Here is a 25,298-nt window from a genome sequence, read left to right on the forward strand (position 1 = left end):
TTCTAACATTGGTGGGAATGTGGAGAACTGAACTTATGACTGGAAAAATTGGGAGAGAAACTGAAATTGACAGATTTGTCCATCTATAGTTGCAAGTGATGCTGTTTAAGAACTGACATAATGTGCACCCAGCCCAGCCCAATTACTGCATACATATTCTTGACTAACTGATGTTTTAGGGTGACCTTATGTACAAAACATTGCAAAACTCTAATCTGAAGGTTTACCAGAACATGGATAGCAGCAGCCAGCCTATCTCTGCCCATGAGGTGTTGTAGCTGGTGAACCAACTATAGCTGGCGGCAGATGTTTCATCTCACCAATGCCACATAGGCATCGAAAGACAGGGCCAGATCTAACAGCGCCACAAACCTGATACGTTAGGGGAAGAGTGACCCCATCCAGAACAATTGAGCATCACCTCCCAGTTTATATAAACAGGGACTAATGTCCATATTGTCTAAACTAGATGTGGTTTTACATGCCTTTTTCTCCTGCGGTCCTTGTATACGGGCATTCTCCAGGCAGAATTGTAAGATTATCTCCTGATGCATCATTAAGCTGACTCTCGAATGCTTCTCAGGGCCTAACTACACATTATATTAGCTACATAGCTGTGTCTCCAAGTGCAGGATTGTATTTTGAACATTAATTGCCAGTGCAGGAGACCTTGTTGAGTTTAGGATCCCTCAGTAGGGGATAGTGAAAACAAAACAAAACAAAACAAAACAAACTTTCATTCTATCCAGATTGCTCCTGCAATTTGCAGTTAAAAAATGTAATTTTTCCAGTGCACTCCCCAATCCAGCTTTGGACCTTTTCAGAGTGCAAAATATGTAAGTAGCACCTTTCACATTTGCCCAGTAGATGGATCGAAGATGACTGCAAGATCACCCACCCCGGTTTAATGGATACCATACACATAAATTACTGAACCCGGTTAAGTAATATTGGTGACTGTGGGAAGATATTGAGTTTCCTTACCTCTGATACTGAACAGTTGAGCTGGAATATCTGCCCTTCTCCTTCAACCTGCCGTATGCAAAGTTTGCACACCAGCTCCAGTGTGTTCAGACTGAACCTTTCCAAGGTGAAGGTACAATGCAGGTTTCTTTGACATCCACTCCAGATATGGTAAAAGGGAATTTCCTGTTGGAGAGGTGATAGCTATAAGCCCCAGCTAGATAAAACTCTCAAGCAAGGAGGTGACTATGGCTAATAGCAAGGATAATGTGTGATGTCCAGCTAAGTCATACTCAGAGTAGATCCATTTATTTCAGTGGGTCTACTCTCTGGGTATGATTAACATTGACTTCCATCCACTGTTTATTGGCTTATTCACAACCAGCTAAAGATAATATTGCACAGTGCACACTTAACTTTACCAGATTTGTTTCAATGAATCCGGGGGCACTTTTCAACTTCACTGGATTTTGTATGGGGACTGATTCGTAAATCTGGGAACTGTCCCTGGGAAATGGGGACGTCTGGTAACCTTAACTTATAGAATTCTGTAACAAAAGGCATGTTGAAAGCTGCTAGCTGAGATTACTGTGAGATCAATTAATTAAGTGTGTTTGGCGTTCCTTGAATTGCTCCTTTTAGTACATCGACAAAAATGTAAAGGTTTTAATTCCTCGTATTACAAATATATGTTTCTTCTACATTCTTGGCATGAACAAAGATGAACCGTGTCACAGCAGAAACAGAAATAAACACTCAATCTACTGGGGAGGAGGAGGAGAAGATCTAGTTTTAAAGTAAAAGTAAGGTAAAGGTAAAGGGACTCCTGACCATTGGGTCCAGTTGCGGATGTCTCTGGGGTTGCGGCACTCATCTCGCTTTACTGGCCGAGGGAGACGGCGTACAGCTTCTGGGTCATGTGGCCAGCATGACTAAGCTGCTTCTGACGAAACCAGAGCTGCGCACAGAAACGCTGTTTACCTTCCTGCCGAAGTGGTACCTACTTATCTACTTGACTTTGACGTGCTTTCGAACTGCTAGGTGGGCAGGAGCAGGGACCAAACAACGGGAGCTCACCCCGTCGCAGGGATTTGAACCACCGACCTTTTGACTGGCAAGCCCTAGGCTCTGTGGTTTAGACCACAGCGCCACCAGTGTCCCTAAAGTAAAAGTATCGGGGACCTAAGCATACTTGTTCCTAGGGAGCCACTGCATATTTGGCTTTAAAGTATTCTTGTACATGCAGGTGAAGCACTGAATCTCTAGGCCTTTCCACAGCATTCTTCTTAGCACACTGGTACAGTAGTTGTTTCTAGCAGTTTACCAGGTAAATGCTTACCTGGTATTTAGCCAGCAGCTTGCTTTTCCAGAGGGAATGGGTGATATCATGAATGGATAAGCGGAGGTTATGAGTGCTACCCTTAAAATGCAAATCCTTTGGTTCTTCTAGCAGCTGTCCACCCATTTGCCGCTCCAGCTGTAGCACCTCCTGAGTATTGAAAGAAAGACAACATCCATTTAACGGTGGGGGTTTTTGTTGGGGTGGGGTATTTTCAAAAAGACTTTAGGCTGATTTTACTTCAACAGACTAACACAACCACCTCTCTGGACATTACTACTAGATAGCATCATAGGAAGACATTTGTTATACATCCCTCTAGCAGAGAAAGGACACAATCAGAATCCATTTCAACAGTGAATGGAACAGTATTGACATTTGTGTGGCTCACATATAACAATAATCCCTGGATTGTTTAACAAACCATAACAAACCATGGGTTCAGATTTCGTTTGTTTGCTGGCAGTAAACAAGTCAAAATTAAGCCACTAGTCAGGGTTCAGACAATCAAACAAACCATGGTAGATATTACATGCAAACCAGACTACTGTGTCATTCTGCATTCTGCTCTGAGAGGTCTTCAACAGCATCTTATTATTTGCCTTCAAAAGACTTCAGCTCATATTATCACAAAATCCCAGGTCACTTAATCAGTTCACCACTTTCCCCTCTCATTACAAATCCATGCACAGAAACAGGTAAAACTTTTGAAATCCAGTATAAAATGTGGTTTTGCTTGAGCTGTGCAATGCAAGAGCATTATGTTTGCCATGTTGTCTGTTTAGCATAAGAGACAAGTCTGGTGTCCCAACTAACCTGACCAGACTTAAAGTCAAAATGGTGTTTGTCTTTACACTATTAGAAGAAAAGGAATGTAATTAGAAAGCTTTTAGAATTAAGGTTCTGCCAATCAATCAGTTCCAGGTTCCTTTGAGTACGCCTTAATTACCTCATGAAGACGTCTTAAAGAGCAAATCGATAGTAATTATTTGATTACTATCAACGTTCATTACACCCAAATTATCTCCCAGTTTTGTCTAAAGGAAAATTTGTTACATTTCCTTACAGCAAACTGATGTATGCCCCACACAGTCTTGGTATATACCATGAAAGATCTTCACTTACACATGCATATGCATGAACTTGCTAATATAATTCTACTACTACTAATCATCATTCGTATAGAGCCTTAGACATTCAAGTCAATTCACAGGAATTTGCTGGCTAAGGCAGAGCAACAATGTTCCTGCCTTCAAGTTACATTACCCAAAGCTAGTCAAGTTATATTAGCACGCCCACAAGTGCTTCTCCTCCTCCCTGGGAGTAAAAATACAACAATAATAAATTAAACAACAATTTGCTGCCTCTTTATGACATTCAAAATCTGTTGCATTAGGTGGCCACTTCACTCTACCTAATGAGAGGGCTGGTCCTGTATTTCAGACATTTATTTATATGCATGCCAATCCGATGCCTGTTAACTTGGAAGGGAGACCCACTGCGTTCAAACTGTGCATAAGAATGCAGCCTTGATCTGCTATTTCAAGTACTTTTATGCTTTTCCACTCTAAGAGTCTCCAGAGCAGCTTACAATCAGATCATCAAAAATTATACCACTAAATAAGAATTTGAAACAATGCTCTTTAATGGCACCTGATCTTGCAAAAAGGCCTCTTCAGTGGAGGGCTCAGCAGGTTTATATGGGGAAGCACTCTAGGACCAAGCTATTTAGGGATTTATATGTCAAAATCAGCACTCTGCATTGTGCATGGAAACAAACTGGATCGATGCAACGGTCTACCTGCCATGCTCTGAAGCAGGTGAAATCTTCAGTCTAAAAAAAACCTGTCCACTGTACAACTACACATTATATTTAACTAGCCTGGGTGTTACTGGGACATGGATAGATGTGGCCAATATATATATTTTTAGAAAAGGCTGCAGTTGAGGGACCAGACCCAGGAATGAAAGGCATCTCATGACAAGAGTGTTACTTGTGTACCCAAAGGAAGGGCTGGTCCTAAAACTGTGAAATCATCTCTCTAGCCCAGGAGGAACCAGATAAATGCCCTCCAGGGGCTGTTGGCCTCCAGCTCCCATCAGCCCATCACCCCCAGCCAGCCAGTGGTGGCAGGCACTGTAATCCATCAACATCTGGGCGGCACAACTTTGGCTGCCCTTGCCCTAGAGAGACTCCCTACACAACATAACCTTCAGAGATCAGTCGAAACATTTATTTAAAAAGGCACGTGGGGCCACTCTGAAAATGAATTCTTACTGCTGCTGTTTCTCTACCTAATTTATAGTGTATGTTGGTTTTATGATATGGCTGTCATTTTCTAATATTGTGATTTTAATGATGCTTTGTGAGTTGCCTGGAGGGTCCCACTGGGACTATAAAGTGAGATGCAATTTAAACAAAAATAGACACACACAACTTAAGGAAAGCCACGTGATCCCAGACTTGAATACTGCAGTGTGAAGCTTGGCTGTGGGGGAGCCGTTCTCCACAATTCTAGAGTAACCGAGACAGCAAATACACAGCTGGCCATGAGCACCATCAGGTGGAAAGGTGGGATACAAATTTAACAAAATAACTGGTCCTCAGTCTTGCAAACTGTGGTGCAGAAAGGGAGAAGGAAAGGAAATATACAGCACTAAAGGGGACAGTTTGCAACAGTTTCCGTTTGCATTTTCTTAAAAAGGATAGTGGTAGGGGCCCTTCATTTACCCATAAAGAAATGAAGAACAGTGGCTCTAGTTGACCCACATTGCACATTCCTACCACATCTCACCATGTAAGCTTTATTACTGATTAGTGCTGGATGAGACAAAAACATTTCTGCTACCATTACACAAGGAAGAAAAACAAGCCGTTTTTACAAGGAACAAGGCATTATTTATGACACGTCATTAGGCTTTGCTGCTGCACCTAAGACTTTTGGCAACCGTTCAGGGAATGCTTCAGCTGAATAATTTGAGGAGTAAGTCTGTCAGGAGAAATGCAGCATTGTGCCTTTTATAATCAGAATGCCTCTTCAGCCTTTGGTGAATGTTTTGGGGGGATATGTACATGACAAGCCACGGATGATTTATAAATAGCAATACATGATTGACAGCTTAGGAAAATTAGCACACAAACACTCTATATAGACTATATAGAAAGGAGTTGTGAGCACATATTCATTACCCATAAAGTAGGGTCAGTGGAACTCCCACAAATGAAAAGGTCACTAATGGAGAATCCATGTGAAATGAGTTCACCATTTCTCCCCACTCCACTATCATTTATTTGTTGTTTGGTACCATGGACCATTGCTTGTCTTCATACCAAGCTAGAAACAGGCCAGAATGTGATAAGAAAAGACAGTGCTGGATAGACAATTCAAGGAAAAAGCTCCACACAAACATTCATCCAGCTTGCAGCAGGCTTCCTCAAACTCAACCACTGGTCCTGCTAGCTAGGGATCATGGGAGTTGTAGGCCAAAAACATCTGGAGGGCCGAGTTTGAGGAAGCCTGATTTACAGAGACCTTTCACACACACCATAGTGGTTATTGGCAGGCTGGTAATCCCAGGGCAATAGTCTCATAACCAGCTCGAAGGGAGTCTACATTAATAAAAAAATAGGAAGCTCCCACTTCAATCATATTTCAGTCTGTGTCAGGAGCTGGAGTCCAACATAGGTCAGCAGAAAAAAACTGTGACAATGAAGTTAATTCCTCATTCAAATCAACCTAAACGGTGAAGGCCTATTGATCCCTGCAACTCTTCCCAGTAGGTCTTGCCCCAATGAGGCAGTTGTGAGGACTGAAGGTCCTCGCCTTCCCACAGCTGCCGAAGTCCCCTCCTCTCAAGGGTCTTTTCCAAGCAGTCATTGACAGTATCTGCACACAACCAATCTCTGCTCTGCTCTTTTCATTTCTCTGCATGATCTAGGAGACCAGGAGAGAGAGGGGAGCTGGTCACAGAAAGAGTGGGAGACCAGCAGCCTGCCTCACCTCTGTCTCCTGGCCGCCCTGCTCCCCTGCCTCTGATTCTGCACTGCTCTCTGCCACAGCCTCTTCCTGCTCACTTCACCAAACCCTATTGCCCCTTCACCTTCCGACACCTCCCAGTCTGCTCCCTCTTCTCCCTCTGACCACTCGTCGCTGTCCTACCACCAATCCCCTTGCTCTGAGCCTTCTTCCACCAGGGGTTTCCCTCGGGGGTTCCCCAACTGGTGCCTCCCACCACTCCTCTGTTGGAAAACCAGCCTCATCTGGAGAGGCTGTATCCTCTCCCTGCTCCCGGAGCTGGCTTACCGGTGATCTGCCTCTGGCTGCGTTCCCAGACAGGGAGATCTTGATATGGGCGACATCTCCCAGTGTGGGAAAATGCACACTCACTTCTCCCCCTTCCGCAGGGGAAAGAAGAGTAGTCAGAAATCTATTTACATGATGTTTATTTCTGACATTACAGCTCTACAGAAAACGTGTCCGATCGCTTCAGTTTCCATCCAGCAAGTGACAAAGACTTCCTGTACATACGCAAGAGGAAGGTCTCAAATTACACACTGGACACAGACTCCCAAAGCCTGTGAACTTCCGGGAATTTGCTTTCCCACAGCTAGCCATATCACATGATGTTAACAAGCTGACTGACTGCAGCTGTGATGTTCTCATATTGTAACATCCTCTGCATCCAGCCAGTCCCTGACAATCTGCTTCATTTTTAGTGTTAACTGTATAAATCAACCTCTAGGGTCCCCATGTATCTTGCTTCATAGAGACCTGTCTTCTGTCCAAAGTGCAAGCCCTTTTAAAGATAAAGAAAAGAGAGCAGGGGTCTTTCAATCGCCTATCTATAGTTAGCAACTGGAAAGAAGACAGTTCCTACTATGATGAGATGTACTTATACTTAAATTGCAGCAATCTTTTCTGTATTTGCATCTCTACATATCAATTAGCCTATGCAAATCTTACAAAAATCCACGCAGACTTTTGCCCTCTTTTTTGGTGCTGCAGTTCCTCTTGCATGGCGATGCCTAAGTGACCAACCTGAGCTCCCACAAACTAATGAAGGTGATGCAGGGAGCAGGGAGCACTTAAAGAATTTGATTGTTTCAGCTGCAGAGTGTGCAGAATCCCAAATTTAGCCTGTCTCCTTGGCATTATCCGGTTGACAACACTTCCAAGTTTGAGGGCTTTTTCTGACTGGTCAGCATGCTGATTCAGTGCAGCAGAAGCCCGAAAGCCACATGACAGCTGTGACAATCCCTGATGTTTCCTGCTAGGTCAAACGACAGTCCACAAACTAGCTAAATCAGCATTGGTGGCACCAATCTTACAGAGTAACAGAGTACTGCTATCTCACTTTGCATCTGGCCTCCCTTAAGGTAGCTGCCTCTGCTTTTGGCTACTGCTAAAATCAGCCACGGGGAAAGCTGCTGCTTCCTGGGATGAAACCTCAGGCAGGTCTGCATAACAGGTGGTCCTTATGGCATACACAGCACACCAGCCATGTGCAATGGCTTGTTACATGCTTTGCAACTCCACTATTCCTGCTCCTATTTTTAAAACACCTGGTGAACCACAATGTATTGCTGGCATGCCGCATATGGTCCTGTGGGACATTTGTTGTGCTTAGTTTTATTATGTTAGTCAAGATCTGCACATCTGCAAAGCAAACCAACAGAATACACACACATGCACACATGCACACATGCAGAAACATATATACATGCATACATACAGTGGTACCTCCGGTTACATATGCTTCGGGTTACATACACTTCAGGTTACAGACTCCACTAACCCAGAAATAGTGCTTCAGATTAAGAACTTTGCTTGAGGATGAGAACAGAAATCGTGCTCCAGTGGCACGGCAGCAGCAGGAGGCCCCATTAGCTAAAGTGGTGCTTCAGGTTAAGAACAGTTTCAGGTTAAGTATGGACCTCCGGAATGAATTAAGTACTTAACCCGAGGTACCACTGTACCTGTACGTACGTACATACATAGATACATGCACAATGTTTCTGTATGCTACCTTAATGCAGACAGTGCATATATGGGCAACCAACAAGGACCTGGGGAACAGCCTCATTGGCTCCTGCATATGTCAGCAGGTTAGATGCCTCTATTACTAATTCTCAGAAGATGTTTTCTTGTGCATGCAAATTCCAGAGAAAATGAGAAGACACCCACAGACCATGTGGACTAAGATGGGCAGATAGGAAAAGATTATTGTCTTTGGGAGACTCAGACCTTGACACTGCTTAGAACTTAATCCCCTTTTAATGAGTCCGGGATGCAAGTAATAATATTATGATGAATAAAATGCAGTAATTTTCCAAGAGAAGCTGTCAGACATTGCCCCAAATAAACCCCATGCAGAGCAAGGAAGCTTTGCTGGCTTGCTTTTTGCAGCTGCAGGCAGATAATAGTTTTTAAGAGAGTTTAAGATCGTATAGCACAGGTAGTATCGCCCATGGTGTACTAATTTGTTCTGTTCTGCTGTTACCTGTTTTGAAATAGGTGTTGCAGGTTTTTTTAACCACTCTACAAATACCTACAAAATTGGATTGACCTGTGGTGACATGGGAATGAGTGCACACCCACCAAGGGCAACACCTCTTTGATACCACCTTCAGCTTTCCAAAACCTATATACCTTGTCTTCATCCTACTCCTTCAAACACTTCCCCACTGTGTTTTCAATCACTACAGAAACCAGTCACTCTGCTTTTGTAACAAAGATAGTACGCTTTGATGTTCTGGAAGACATGGTGCCAAAATGCATTCAGAATGAAAATTGAATTTGCTAGCAAAGCATTATAAAATGCAAATATCTTCTAGGCAGAGGTTATTGATATTGTTATGGATTCTTGTTATGTAAAACTCTTGGGAATAACCCACTCTGTAGGAAACTTGCAAGTGGTAGCAGTAAGATACTGGCAATCCAGCCAAATACTTAATGATGGGAATCTAAACTTCACATCAGTACACTGGTACTTCGGGTTACAGACGCTTCAGGTTACAGACTCCACTAACCCAGAAATAGTACCTCAGGTTAAGAACTTTGCTTCAGGATGAGAGCAGAAACCGTGCTCCGGGGGCACGGCGGCAGTGAGAGGCCCCATTAGCTAAAGTGGTACCTCAGGTTAAAAACAGTTTCAGGTTAAGAATGGACCTCCAGAATGAATTAAGTTCTTAACCCAAGACACCACTATATAGATGTCACCAGGGAAGGACCTTTACCATGATGCGGCAAACCTACCTAGCTTATCTAGTAGTGCCTCTCATTTCCCCAGAGCCCAATACCCACCCTGGATCCCCTGCCTTCTGGCTTCCCTTGGTGGACACCTCTGACCACTGCTGCCCCACTCTCTCTACAGCTCCCCTTCAAACCTGCTCTCTCTTCCCACCACTGCCCGCAAGGAGCCTGCCCAGCCTCATGCAACCATACAGTTGCCTCAGGCCAAGAGTGGTGTGTGTGTGGGGGGGAGCCTATTCTGCTATGGCTAGAAGCTGCCCAACCTCCCCGGATCACAGAGTTCATGGAGAGTGAAAGTGATGCTCTCGCTTCCAGTTTCCGGAATACCACACACACTTGAACATGAGCCAGTATTGCCTCCCTTTAACCTGCAGGAGACAGTGAGAGCCATCAGGCAGGAGCTCTCACACCTTGTGGCTAGGTGGGCAGGCTCAGAGATGTAAATGGCGGGTCCAGGCCCCTGGGAAAGGAGCGCCAGGTGCAGCCACAGAAGAAGAGGAGGAGGAGGAGGAGGAGGAGGAGTAGTTTGGATTTGATATCTTGCTTTATCACTACCCAAAGGAGTCTCAGAGCAGCTAACATTCTCCTTTCCCTTCCTCCCCCACAACAAACACTCTGTGAGGTCAGTGGGTCTGAGAGACTTTAAAGAAGTGTGACTAGCCCAAGGTCACCCAGCAGCTGCATGTGGAAGAGTGGGGACGTAAACCCGGTTCACCAGATTACGAGTCTACCGCTCTTAACCAATATACCACACTGGCTCTCCACACTGGAAGAGCCCGCCACACTCAGGACACTGTGCTGCCACCACATGCTGAAATGCTGCTGCTGCCTACCACACCATCTGCACCTCAGAGAAGCAGTTCCCCGACGGGGCGTCTGCACATAGCCAAGTGATGAGACAATGGCCAATGCCAACAGCAGTGGCACCATGGGCAGCTGGAGCCCTTGCTGTGTGCACCACATAAAAAACCCCCAGAAAAAACTCACCCCCCCATCCCCTCCCTGGACGTCATTTCAGGCATCCGATTTCCGTACATGTCTGGAATTTACTGGATGCATGGCAAGCCTAAAGCTACCCTAGATTTGATCGCAAGTATACACAGATTAACTTGCAGGATAGAACTAGCACCTGGTTTTATAAGTTTATTGCAATGATGATTATTGCCTAATGGGTGATGCAGATGGCAGGAAAGAGAGATTAGATCTCCACCATCCTTGTGACTTCAAGTAGTTCTTTAGCTGAGTTCTTCTAAGTGGTCAATGGGCTTTGGGGATCTGGCCCAAATGGTGGGTTACTGGAACCCTTGGAGGCCTGCTGTAACAAATTCATAAAAGCACTTACATACATTTGCTCCAAGTTAAATGCCACTCTTAGTATAGTTAAGGAGGAGATGAAGAGCTGGGCCACTGAGCCCAATGGATTCCTCACCTGTGCTTTACTTGCTAGCTCATCTTTGAGTTTGTACCTCTCCCATGCATAAAAGGGTCTTTTCAGCAGTGGCTCCTCAGCTATGGAATATCAGTTAACACTCCCCCCCACCCCCCGCACTGGCTAAAAAAACTTATCTCTTTCCCAAGGCTTTTAATGCTGTGGCTCCTTGATGCACTAGGACACCAATTTCTATAGTTAGGAGGAAGAGAGGTAATATTGACTGATATTTTTAATGCTTTCTATTGGAACCATTTAATTATTTTTATTGGTATATTGTTTTATGGTTAGTTTGATTTTATATTTGATGCACCCCATTCTGGGATCACTTGCTTGATGAAGAGTGGCTTGAAGCAAAATAAATAAATGAAATGAAATGCATTTAAATCTGCATTATATGCACTGATAGGGAAAGCAGCAACTGAGGTACATTTCAATTGCAAATTCTCAGGGCAAAAAACTGCAGACAAAGTCATAGAAGAAAGTAATATAGCAGCAAGCGCTTGATTAACAGCCCTGGTGCTTTTTTTATCGTTATCAACTATTTACAAAGAGGCATTTATATGTTTTGCATCTCTGGGGAACTGGCACTTAGCATTAAAAATACATGAACCACCAATGAAGTTCTGGTGAACCTTATGGCCTGTTAATAATGCAAAAATCTCAGAATCCAGGTGATGATACAGGTAAACAATAGAAGGAAGAATGCTGGGAGAAGAATTAGCCTAATGTACAAGAGAAATAATTATGGAAAAGGCAGTGTTGGTTCTTATCTCTGCTTGCTTTCTTTGCTCCCCTCTGTATTATAAAGCAAAGTATTGTACAACATCCAACCTCATGCACAAAAAATGAAGTCTAAAAAAATGCACAATAGCTGTAATCAGGAGGCTAATATATGGTAATTGCAGCATTTAGATCTCCACACACACAATTCTAAAATGAATGAGTCTAATTATTACCTTAAGGGCATCTTGGGTGTCATCCAGGCAGTAGACACGGATATTATATTCCAAAGATGAGCAGATCAGTGGTCCAAAGATGGCCAGCTTGAGACGCTTGGCAGCTGCTTTGGTGATCGACTGCCCTACCAAGGCGTAGGTGCTGAGAGTTTCTGTCAGGATATGGCAGGCCTCTGGATCCAACTGAATGTAGCATGGGGTGGTGAAGTTTTCTTCTCCAACTGCTACCACATCCTAAAAGGTGGAAAGTTAACAACACAAAAGAACAAACACGATCAGCCATATGCTTGATGGGATCCATCCAGCTCACTGTTATGATTCAGGAACCACCTACCCAATTAAGGTGCAATGGTGAGATTTTCAAAAGCAGGAGGTGTCTGACAGAAGAGATAGCCAAGAAGCTGAGTATCGGGGGCCAGCATTCAAATAAGTTTGGGGACTATATCTTTTGGGACCCTTGTTTTTTATTTACTTATTTCTGGAAGCATGAATTGATGCTTTTGAATTATGGTGCTGAAGGAGACGCTTGAGAGTCCCATGGACTGCAAGAAGATCAAACCTCTCCATTCTGAAGGAAATCAGCCCTGAATGCTCACTGGAAGGACAGATCACTGGAAGGCCACCTCATGAGAAGAGAAGACTCCCTGGAAAAGACCCTGATGCTGGGAAAGATGGAGGGCACAAGGAGAAGGGGACGACAGAGGACGAGATGGTTGGACAGTGTTCTCGAAGCTACCAGCATGAGTTTGACCAAACTGCGGGAGGCATTGGAAGACAGGAGTGCCTGGCGTGCTCTGGTCCATGGGCTCACGAAGAGTTGGACACGACTAAACGACTAAACAACAACAACAAGAATCATGTCTAACATGAGTCTACCACTAAAAAGAAACACTAGTTATATAGATACATTGACTTCTAAAAGAAAGCCTAGCAGGAAAGGTGCACTGATCTATTTCTAACAAAACATCTCGTAAATGCCACCTCACTCATTCTATTTGCAAGCTTACTAAGGAAGAGCATAAGTGAAGATCAAGAGCATGGAGAAAACTGACCCGCATAACTGATTATGCTTGTGGACAATTATCCTGCTCACAGGTCCATACGCAAAACAAAACCATAGGGAAAGGGCCATAGGGCAATGGCAGATGACCTGCTTTGCATGCAGAAAGTGCCAGGCACAATCCCTAGCGTCTCCGGGTAGGGCAAGGAAATAAATAACCCGTCTGAGATCCTGGAGAAGCACTGCCAGTCAGAGCAGATAGTAGTGATGGACTGGACCACAGACAAAGAGATACTTTTGAATACCTTCCCTGCTTATTTTTCTGTGCAATACTGCATGGGGACAAAAGGTGTCTGGCAAGTTTGGTTCAAAAATAAAACAAGCAAGAACAGAGGAATGTGTAACTGTAAATGTTGTATCTGTGACACATGGCGCTCTGATGAACCTTCTCTCTGCAGTCTCCAAAGGATGCTGGCAATGCTGGTGATCCAGGGAAATAGGGCTGCTGGATCTGGTTATTTCCTAGTTTGGGAACAGATTCAAGACTCTGGGTAGAGGTGATGCTGCACATTTGCAAAGGTGACACCATCCTTCCTAAGGGCTAGGAAGAAAGGTGCCACCTGAAATGCTGATTTTACGCACCCCTGCCAGACAAGTCATGAAGCATTTGTGCAGGCGCTCATAAGGCTGACCTGCCTCCAGCCATGCAAACATATGTTCAATTGAGTAAGAGCAAGAGACAGGAGATTGGTTCCCAAAAAGCGTGAGTAAGGAAGCTTGCTGAAGGTGAGGCTTACCATGCAAGAACCTTGGTGATTGTTTGCAGACTATGTGTGTGATTCTGGAAACTAGTTTTAACAACTGCATGGTCATGATGAACATATGAAGTTGCCTTCTCCTAAAAAAGAGCATTGGTCCATTTAGCCCAGTCTCAAGGAAGACAGAGAGCTTTTCGCAGCCCTGAGCTTCAGGATTCAGAGATGCCTCAGGGCTTCCGTTAACGGATGGAACAATGTATTTAGCTGTAACTGCTTTGGGTTTTTTTTATAATTATAATTGTTTTTAGAACATTCTGTTTTAGAGTGTTTTAGCTTTGCTTTTAAATTGTGTTTATCTGTCCTGGGTTTCTTGGGGATATAAATTCAATCCATCAATCAATATTTACTTTTTTATTGCATTTCTATCCTGCTTCACAGCAAGGCTCAATGAACGAAATACAAAAATGAAATATAAGCAATAAACACAATGAAACACCATATACAGAATAAAAGTAAATAGCACACACAAGGAATAAAAGACAGGGACTCCAACTGAAGCCCAGTTCAATTAAGGGCTCTTCCACCACATTACAGAAAGCAAGAACGCTTGCAATGGAGTTTCTCAGTGCACATGGGGAATATATGCAGAAGAGGCAGAACCTAAGCTGTGTAGGACTTTAAACACACATACAAAACACTTGAACTGGGACTTGAAATAAACAAGTAGCTTGTGCATGCAAAACATGTGTAAAATAGTCTGAGCTATCATTTCCCCCATCTAATTCAAACCATAGTCCTCTGTCTGCAGACCTACACAGAAAGGCAGAATCAGTGCCATATCTGCAGCCCTGCTGGCAAAGATATCCAGTCCAGAGGTGGCGTCATGTTGCCACTATTTAGAATAGCCAGAAAATTTACCACAAATGTCTGAAGAGTTGTGGCAAGCAAGCAATTATGGTGGTATATGGTGAAGGTCTGTAGACTCACCTCCCACTGTCCCTGGGCAGTTTGGTTCTTCAGCTGGATCTTCCAGTCTTCCGTGTTTGGTTCCGCACAGTGGCGCATTGTCAGAATGACAGGGCGAGTCAGCAGTGCTCCTGGAGGTCCACAGCTCACCACAGGGGTCAAAAGCGTTTGGCTGTCTTCTACCGGTGGCCTGGCAAGATTATAGGAAGGGAAATCCATGTTTTTCACATGATTTTAATAAATATTATGTAGAAGCAGGTTTGTTTTTCAAATCTATCATCATAGTTATTCCTTAGTGGAAGATGCGATGTTCCTTAATGTTTAAACCATTGCACAAGAAGGAAGAACGCAAGAAAAAAACACAAAAATCCCAGAACAATGGTAGCCAGCCTTTTTGGTAAGTGCGGCAAAGTTCAAGTTGACTATAAACTATAGGCGTATTTGCCAACCTGGTGCTCTCCAGATGTTTTGGATGACATGTGCCATCAGCCCCAGTAGTTCAAAACATCTAGTGGGCACCAGGTTGGAGAAGGTTTCTATAGAGCAACTTTAATTAATTGTATTTTTTATTTTAGATTTATAAACCGGCTCACGGCTGGAGGTCATCAAAGCAGCAGACAAGATAAAAAAGGATAAAACAAGACACTTGAGTTCTACAAGCAATAAAATCATTTCTATGAAAACAACCACATATCTGCAAATATACAATGAATGTTCCATTGGCAACTGGGTCGCACCCTCAGGGAAAGCCATCTTCAATACAAACGTCGTCAATGACTTCAATGACTGTCTAATTTAGGCTGGTAAGGGATGCGGGTGGTGCTATGGGTTAAACCACAGAGCCTAGGACTTGCTGATCAGAAGGTCGGCGGTTCGAATCCCCGCGATGGGGTGAGCTCCCATTGCTCGGTACCTGCTCCTGCCAACCTAGTAGTTCAAAACCACATCAAAGTGTAAGTAGATAAATAGGTACTGCTCTGGCGGGAAGGTACACAGTGTTTCCGTTAGCTGCTCTGGTTTGTCAGAAGTGGCTTAGTCATGCTGGCCACATGACCCGGAAGCTGTACGCCGGCTCCCTTGACCAATAAAGCAAGATGAGTGCCGCAACCCCAGAGTCGGCCACGACTGGACCTAATGGTCAGGGGTCCCTTTAAGTGATTCCAGAGGGTGGTTCTAGATCAGGGGCAGGGAACTTCATGCCAAGCAGTCAAATGTGACTCTTCAAGCCTCTCTACGTCACATTCTCTCCCCAAACCATACCCCATATTGCTCCTTGTCTGCACTCATCTTGAGTGCTTCTGCCTGGCTAGAATGCATCATTTGATCATGTTTCCTGCTCTTCCGGATGGAGGACAAAGAGGTGTGCATTTGTAGAAACGTCTGGGTTTTGCATGGCTGAATTGTGACCATGCCTACCACTTTCATGTGTCACCCAGAAGTGCCTACCACCTTCCCTAGACTTGTGGCCCCAATCTCATTTTATATGGTCCTCAGCACTTCCTAAAGCTGCTCCATTCTCCTATCCCTCCAGAGATCCTTCATTCCTTCCTGCTTGTTCCCTCCTCATTTTTCTTGGCTCTTTAAAATGTTCTCTCCCTCTTTTTATGTCACTGCAGAACCATGGTTCGAAAGTTGAAAATAATAACACTGCTTGCACACAAGGCCTAGAAATGGAGGGGTTCTGTACTATGGATGAGAAAAGGTCCAGCAGAGAAGGGAGTAAGCTGCACTCCCAAAAGCTGCACTCCCAAAATATCTATCAGCTATAAAGACTCCAGCCTAGTCCACACATCACACTATGCCAAAGTAAGGCTTACCAGGTTGGTGCAAATGAATGCTTTTGATTACTTGTTCATCGTAAAGGGCATCACTGTATTGACTGGGCTTAAAATAGTTTAATTGTCATGACTCTCTGAAGGAACACTGGGAACTGTAGTTTCATATAAGTTTTCTGAGAATTCCATTCCCTACCTAACCACCTCAGTGAGCTACAAATCTCAGGATTCGCCATGGGGAGTTCATGCCAGCAAACCACTTTAAGCTCGTGGTGAGCGCCATACAGATTTCATTAAACTGATTGTGCCATCTGTCAGTATGTCTGCGATTTGGTTTGCAAAAGTGAAATCTTGCTTTTTGACTGACATGCAGTTTCAACAGCTATATTCAAGGAAAAGGAGAAAGAAGAGTGTAGAGTGAGAAGAGGGAAATGAATCACTCACAAAGAGCAAATGGTAACCCTTCCAGTCGGGTTAACTGAAGGCTTTGCAAATTTAAAACTCTATTGTCTTCCTACTGCTGTCTTGCTCTATTAATTTTGTTTGCCTCTTCTTCCAAATTAGGATTTCCCATTTCATTCTTATCACTTTTATCCTCCCCCATGTTTAAATTTTGAAAAAGGTGAGCAAATTTCCCACTAACTGAAAATGATTCACAATTTTGTCTACAGATCCAAACTGAGACAGAGAGGATGTCTGTACAGGCGTTTAATTATTTGGATTTTTTATTCACAGCTGCTAGGGTGAGCTAATAAAACTCGTACGATGATCAAATTAATTCTGTCAAATGCATTCCTTAAAAAAGGGTAAGTGCTTAAAAAATAATTCTCCAACTCCTGACTCATAAAGGGATCTCACAAATGTTATTTTAATATTCTGCTCCTTTTCAATATCTTTCAAGATCTGTTTGCCAGTCACCTACATCACAGCACGCTACCATCACCAAGAGATGGCAAATGTGCTCTGGAAGCTGCTTTTAATAACATCACATGGTAATCACAATAGTGATTTTGCAAAGATTCAATAATAATCAAATGCATTACTTGCCCACTTAAATGAATGGGACTTAAATGTGCTCAAGTTTGGCTGGGTTCTAAGCCTCATAGAGGGAAAACAAAGTCTTTAAAATAGTGCTCTTTGCTGGGTTGCCAGGTGATGTGACCAAGCTGAACATGGTTAGGATCCAGCCTAAGTCCCTCTTCTCTGGTCCCACCCCACCCCACTCCCAAAATGCCACTTTTGGGGAGACTTACACCAGTCTTGGGACACAGGTGGCGCTGTGGGTTAAACCACAGAGCCTAGGACTTGTCGATCAGAAGGTCGAATCCCCATGACGGGGTGGGCTCCCGTTGCTCGGTCCCTGCTCCTGCCAACCTAGCAGTTCGAAAGCACATCAAAGTGCAAATAGATAAATAGGTACCGCTCCAGTGGGAAGGTAAACGGCATTTCCGTGCACTGCTCTGGTTCACCAGAAGTGGCTTAGTCATGCTGGCCACATGACCTGGAAGCTGTACGCCGGCTCCCTCGGCCAGTAAAGTGAGCTGAGTGCCGCAACCCCAGAGTTGGTCACAACTGGACCTAATGGTCAGGGGTCCCTTTACCTTTACCTTACACCAGTCTTGACTCTACCAGCTTCAGCTCAGCTGGCGGAGCCAGGATAAGCAAGTTCCGCTTGTGTATATTCGGTTAAGCCAGGGTTGGAGACTTAATGCTGGCTGAAGCTGCTTATCCAGGGCTGGCCTAGGATGTTTCACTAATTAAGGCCGTTCCCCTGTGTCCTCTGCCGCCATGCCCCTGCCTCTTCCATGGGTGAGGGGCATAGTGGTAGGGGGCATGGTGGGGGCATGACCCAACAGTGAGCAGTGTGTTCCCTGGGCCCAGATCTTCTGCCAGAGGCAACCACTTCACACTGTGTTATGGGCAGCCCAGCCCTATGTTTCTCCTAGTGGAACTTGCCATAGGATTGCTCCCTAACAATGCAACCCTTTGCATGTCTATTCAGAAATTACATTCATGGGTTCCATGGGGCTTACTTTGAGGAGAGCATGCACTGATCCTTCTCTTTGCTAATAAAGCACTGGTTTACGGTTGCTAGAGCAATTAATAGAATAATTTGAAAGAATATATATCTCATTCCTTTACTATACTTAGCGATTTAAATCTGTAATTAAGAGATGTTAAATAATTGCTATGTCATATGGTAGCAGCAGCTAGCTTTCTTTATGCTGAGTACTGTAAAGAAAGAACAATTCCTATAAATGAAGAATGAAAGAAGATAAATTTCATTGACATGAAATTAAGGAAAAAATCAACACGTAAGAACAAAAGAAGGAAGACAAAGATGTAATTATTACAACAAAGACTGTTGTTTGTTTCTCAAGTTTTGAAACAGCAAAACACATACTTTTATTGATGTTAATCAAGTGATTAATGTTCTAGAGATTGTCGCTGACATACATTACAGCTCAGAAGATGTTTAAAAAGGTGTGCTTACTATTATTCATAAGGATAATAATTCAGGGACGTTTTGTTTATGTATTTTTGCAACAGTATTTTGTAAAATAAAAATAATATCTCAGAAATAACAATGGGCATTATCATTGGGATGGCAGAGAGTCCTGAAACGATGCTGAACTTACAGAATTTTCCTTGCCATTAACATGCCTTTTGGGGAGAGTGAAGCAAGATCCTGTGAGTATCTGACAGCAACACTACCATTTCATATGGACCATTAGATTCCCATGTTGATGGCTTACTAACACTTTCACTGACACCCTCAGGCTTTTATGTGCTTTAATGGGAAGATAGCACATGAGAGGGCTCACAGTGCTTTGACACCCACAGCCTTCATCCAGCAGAAAGAACAGCTTTATTATTTGGCCAAAGAGTGAATGCTGTCAAGCTCAAGCGGAATGAATCTAGGGAGATTAGAAGGAGAGATAAAAGTTCTGGAGCATGGAGGTGCAAAAACAAGGAGCTGGGATGGAGGCCCGGAGGAATAACACATTTCTGCTTTTAGTCTGAGCTATTAAGAGATGCTTTGTCGTGTTGTGAAGTGAGGCTCATGGGACGCCATGTTTGCAGCGAATTAGCTTTGCTCAAAGAGGGCCTGGTTTTCTAACGCCTCTAACACTCACAACTTATGCATTGTTTACCTTAGGCTACAATCTTAAGCACAGGTACCTAGGAATCAGACCCATTGGACTCAACGGGACTTCTTTCCAAGTACAGGATTGCAGTGCTGAACTTGGCTTGTAACTTTCCATTGTTAAAATCAAGCTTGTACTTCAGTACTCAAACAACTACCACTGATGATTATTTCTATTGGTGTTTTTGTAAAATGTGCAATTGTGATAAAGGTAAAGGTAAAGGGACCCCTGACCATTAGGTCCAGTCGTGACTGACTCTGGGGTTGTGGCACTCATCTCGCTTTATTGGCCGAGGGAGCCGGCATACAGCTTCCGGGTCATGCGGCCAGCATGACTAAGCCGCTTCTGGCGAACCAGAGCAACGCATGGAAACACCGTTTACCTTCGCGCCGGAGCAGTACCTATTTATGTATTTATCTGCTAGGTTGGCAGGAGCAGGGACTGAGCAATGGGAGCTCACCCAGTCGCGGGGATTCGAACCACTGACCTTCTGATCGGCAAGTCCTAGGCTCTGTGGTTTAACCCACAGCGCCACCCACGTCCCTGTGCAATTGTGATAAACAATCCTAAATCCTGGATTTCAGAATGATGTTGGTCTGCCATGCTACAGGCTTACATAGCTCTTGATGGTTTTTTTGTATGACAATTTTTGGAGGTGGATGGGTGGGAGGGAGTTGGATATAACCCTGTTGAACAGCACCTTCAAGGCTGCTGCTTCCCCCCACCCCTTGAATACTGGTATGAACCTGAGAGCTGAGTAGCTGCAAAATTCAAATTCCTACACCGCATGAGAGAGACCTCTGGTTAGATTTACAAACACACACACACACACACACACACACACACACAAGTGTGTTCCATTTCTGGGTCTGCTTGCACACCATTCTGTGGCCTCAGCAGCTTTTCCAGTCTTGTGTCGATACAGATATATGCTGATCAGAACGCTGTGTTCACACACTCCTCCCTGCAATTAGCGCTAAAGCAAATGCACTGTAAGCAGAGCCTTCTTTTACCTCATGTTTTCTTTTCGGTGAACTGTCACATACATTTCATAGACTCTCCCCTGGGGAACGGCCCCTGCAGGAATCAGCAAACTTACTCCTGCAGAACAACAAGAGAGAGAGAGAGGAAAGCAGATAAAATAAAGAGTGGAAAAGAAAGGCAGGCTGACCTTTTGAGGAAGAAGCTCGGGAACACATGGCTCTGCATGCCAAAATCCCACTCAAAGCAGGGTGCTTTATGGCTATCTTGATGCTTTTACCTGGCAGTTTATTACTTGCTGATGCCTCTTCCGCTTGTCTCCAGCAATGAAGGAGTCGGAAAAGGGGGTGTTTTTCCCCTCCCTTTTTGTTTTATTTAAGGAACAAGCAGATGGCTGCTCTGCTGCTTACATTGTAAAAATGAAGGAGGGGGAAACAACAATTACATCTACTATTCCAAACAGTAGTAATGGGATCATTTCCCTTGGCAATTCTCATTTAATTAAACTTTTAGAAAGGCCAGCAAAGCATTGCCCCATGAAACAACAGGAGCATTTTTTTCCTGCCGCCCAAAAGATATCAGTTTATCTGGTCACCATCTACCATTTAGATGTGGTAGTCAGTCCTGAATATTGTTAGATAGGGCATGGAGAGTTAGGAATCACTCCAAACCAGATCCTAAAATAAATAAAGGAGGTTAATGGAAGGAAAGTTTCATATCTGTTCAGCAACCCTTTGCCTCCCAGCCCCCAACCCCCAACTTATCTCATATTCAGGGGAAGAACTATAACAAACAGATAGAGCTTCTGTTTTCTTGCAGAAGATCCCACATTCAACCCCTGCTTCCTTCAGGTTGGGATGGGAAGACTGGAGAACCACTGCCAGTGACAGTGTTGAGCTAGCCATTGCTCTGACTCTGTGTAAGGTAACTAGGCATTTCCCTATGTTTGTTCAGGAGGGCCTCCAACATCCTGATAAGGTGCTGTTGTTGTTGTGTGTGGGGTTTTTTTCGGGGGGGGGAGGGGAAGGGAAGCTTTCTTTCCATGACCTTCCTTAAATCAGTATGCAATATCACAGAATTATAAAATCATAGAGTTGGAAGGGACCCTGAGGTTCATCTTGTCCCTGCAATGCAGGAACATGCAGCTGTCCCATACAGGGATTGAGCCTACAACCTTGGCGTTATCAGCGCCATGCTCTAACCAACTGAGCTATCCAGGCTACCCTTTTTCAGATGTTCTAGATGGGCGCAATGGACACCTAGGAAGGGTGGGGTGGTAGCACTGTGGCAACATACTCCACCCCAGAGCTATACACATTTGTGAAAATTCCTGAGAGCCCACATGCGTTTAGTTAAATGCGCAGTGAGTTCCCCCTATACAACTAGAAACCCTTCCTTTGCAATGCTCTGTGTGCATTTATATGTACTTCTGAAAATGACCATTATAATCCTGGAAAAAGAACTTTCCCTATTTGAAACCCCTAAATATTACATAATAACTTTCTAATATGAAAACACATATGTAGTGAGGGGTTCAACGCAGCAAGAGCAACACTTCGCACTGGAATCTGTGCCGAGAAAAATAAAAATCTTCGTATTCTAAGTATCTTCCTTTCTATCCATGGTGTTTACAGCAAACTGAAACTTGGAATGACTAAATTGTTTTGTAATTAATTTGTCCTTTTATGTCTAGTGCCAACAGTGAGGCTTTCTGCCTTGAAGGTTGGTTTGTCTTTTGGTGCTGCATGAAAGAAAAGGTCAAGGGTTCTGAATCCCACTTCACACATGGAAGTTGAGAGGCCAATGCTTCTGAAGGCAATGACTCAGAGCTTTGCAATTTTCTGCTAAAGAAGGCCAGGACTTTGGGGAGCGAATATGTGTGATAGCTGAATAAACCCAAATTGGAGAAAGCACTCTTTGGTCTAAACACATAAGATATAGATTTCCAAGAATGACCTAAATAATTTTATTTGCTGGTGTGTGTGTCTGTGTGACTATGTGTGTGTGTGTGTCACGCGCGCACACACACACACACTTTAAACCCTATTTTTGGACACATCAGTCAGTTTTAAAAATAAATATAATAAAATCAACTACTATATTTGAAGTCACTTACCTGAATTTGGTACAATCAGATGACCTCCAAGAGAGTTGAAGCTGCTAAAAGCAGTGCATGATGGGTCTGTCTGCCGTGCAAGACTCTGGTTTTTAATGTTTAATGCTTCGTTATCCAGCAAGGATTGAGTGATCTGCGGGGAGAGTTTGGAAGAAAAGTCGGACAGCTCATCCTGTGGAGTGACTGCACCCGAATTGTTGTACACCTTGATCTTCAAGTTGGGAAGTGGATCAAGAATGGGTGAGTTGGTCATTGGTATTTTATCTGACACATCATGCAAAGCGTAGACAGGGCCCCTGTACATGGCTGCAGCAGAAGTGAGGTCTGGAGGCACGGCTAGGAGGTCTGTGTTAATAAAAAGAAAAGTGATATGGAAATTATTATGCATACTCTTTACTAGGTGCAATATTGGCTGGAGTTAAAAAAATAATGTGGCTTTGTGGCAGATGAAATCCAGGATGAATATCTATATCAAGGGTAGCTAATATGATGCTCTCCAGATGTTGAAAACACCTGTTTTGGTAACCCTGATTTACATGGAGACATAGAGAAGACTGCTTGTCTAGGGGGGGAAAGTTGCTATTCCTTACTTGATGTATTGAGAGGCGATAATCACTGGCTTTTAGCTGGATCCATATGATTTACATCCTTGCTTTCGTCAACAGGTTAAAAGGGAAATTCATTCTAATTGAACATACTACTGGAAATAATGAAAATAAAGGAAAGTATCTCTCTAACCTTAAAGAGTTCCTCTTTTTATTATACAATTCAAAGGATATTTCAAAAACTGCAACAACTCCAAAGCCTGTTTGAAAGGAGACTAATGCAATTCAGGAAAAAATGAACATCCCTATTACTCTACCAAGTCTCTGAAAACCAAAAATTTGTTTGCATTAAGTCAGCAAAGCTCCAAAAACCCAAGACTAGACAAATCCCATAACTTTTAATATTGATTTTAGCAGCAGAACCCAAGCTCAGAATTTTGAAAACTGTATTTCTCTTCATGAAGCCCAACAGCTAGCAATAATGAAACCCCAAATTCATGCCAAAATATTAGTAAAGTTTTGAAGTGTGAAACTCAGAATTATTTTTCTTTCAGTTCCTGCCAAGTATGCTTTGTTATTTATAATTGTGTTTCTGAATGCAGATTCTCTCCCCTCAGTACTAATTTTGACGCAAGTTTGAAAGTGCCTGGTTCACATGCACTTTGTTTGGTTATATGAGATTTCTATAGTATAGAAGTAAGTGTACCAGCAAATGTTTAATAATGGTGGTGGTGATGGAGCAATAAGTCAGGACTGGATTTAAAGTACTGGATAGAGGGCAACAGTTGATAAGGCTATAGTCATGGCAACTGGAGTCCAACTCCAAATTTCTCTGAAGAAAATGTTCTCTGTCATTTTCATGCAAAATGCTGACCGCAAAACATCAGCCTATGCAACCAAATGGAGCAGGAAAAGGAAACAGAGAATTCCAAATAACTATGAAATCATGTACTTTATCATTCCTAGTCAGGACTGAATTGTTGCCTGTGGCATCTTCTTGAGTGTCTTCTGCAGCAATGATTTAAATGAATCCTTGGCAACCAAACTGCAGCTCTGCTAATCTTCTGCCTTGGACAAAACTCTGGCTACGTTTACTTCCAACTTGATTTAACTTTAATTTGCAAAATATGATTTCTTTAAAGAAAAAAAGAATTGCAGCCCCAGCAAGTGCTTTTCATCAAGTGCCAAGAGGCTTACATGCCTTCATTTTCTGAAGCATCATAGCCACAAATATTTATGAGCACAATCAAGCCTAAGGGTCAATTTATATCATCAATATATCCCCCCCCCCCCGGGCTGTACTACTGAAGGCTGCAGGTTGAATGATCTGAGGCTGGATTTGGTCCTGGTGTCTCCAAACCCTGTACCAAAAACAGACTCCTGATTGAAGGGGAATGGGAATGAAAGGGAAACTAATAGATTTAAAATGGGATTATGGAAGATAAGGGAAGGTAAATTGATAGCATTCAGTGAAAATCTACATTCTGTCTTCATCCTGTTGATTAATTGCTGACCCATAATTTCATGACCTGCCTTTTAGCACTTGTCCCAGGAAACAAATGCATATATCAAAATGAAAACCTTATTGGATAGCTCAGTCGGTAGAGCATGAAACTCTTAATCTCAGGGTTGTGGGTTCAAGTCCCATGTTGAGTAAAAGATTCCTACACTGCAGGGGATTGGAGCAGATGATCCTCATGGTCATGGTGGATGAGGCCAAAGGACCATCTGGTCCAGCATTCTGCTCACACAGAGGCCAATGAGATGCACATGGGCAAGACCTGAGTGCAACAGTGCTCTCTCTGCTTGTGGTTCTTAGGAAATGGTATTCAGAGGCATACTGGCTCCAAGAGCGAAAGGAGAACATATCAATTATATTGATAGTCTTCTCCTCTATAAAGTTGTCTAATCCTCTTTTAAAAGATGGTCATTCAAGTTACTAGCTGTCACTAAACCTGGTAGGAAGATGTATACACACATATACATACATACAGATAAATTTTGATTCCTTATAGGGTGCTAGGTGCTAGGACGACTTCAGGAAATGTACTGTAATTCACATGGC

General features: G+C 43.4%; 1 protein-coding gene across 2 annotated transcripts in view; it reads right to left on the reverse strand.

Moving 5' to 3' along the window:
- The window catches only part of UNC5C (unc-5 netrin receptor C), a 307,445-nt gene that overhangs the window by 13,497 nt on the left and 268,650 nt on the right, over positions 1–25,298 (reverse strand). For both annotated transcript variants that reach the window (XM_083398294.1, XM_083398293.1), the window contains 6 exons: positions 22,689–23,033; positions 20,605–20,692; positions 14,689–14,857; positions 11,944–12,177; positions 2,303–2,452; positions 985–1,149 (listed from right to left, as the gene is read on the reverse strand). In XM_083398294.1, coding sequence (XP_083254420.1) covers positions 985–1,149; positions 2,303–2,452; positions 11,944–12,177; positions 14,689–14,857; positions 20,605–20,692; positions 22,689–23,033 — 1,151 coding nt within the window. The remainder of the gene's footprint in view (positions 1–984; positions 1,150–2,302; positions 2,453–11,943; positions 12,178–14,688; positions 14,858–20,604; positions 20,693–22,688; positions 23,034–25,298) is intronic.

This window comes from Podarcis tiliguerta (assembly GCF_965153285.1).
Source record: "Podarcis tiliguerta genome assembly, chromosome: 9".
Taxonomy (NCBI): domain Eukaryota; kingdom Metazoa; phylum Chordata; class Lepidosauria; order Squamata; family Lacertidae; genus Podarcis; species Podarcis tiliguerta.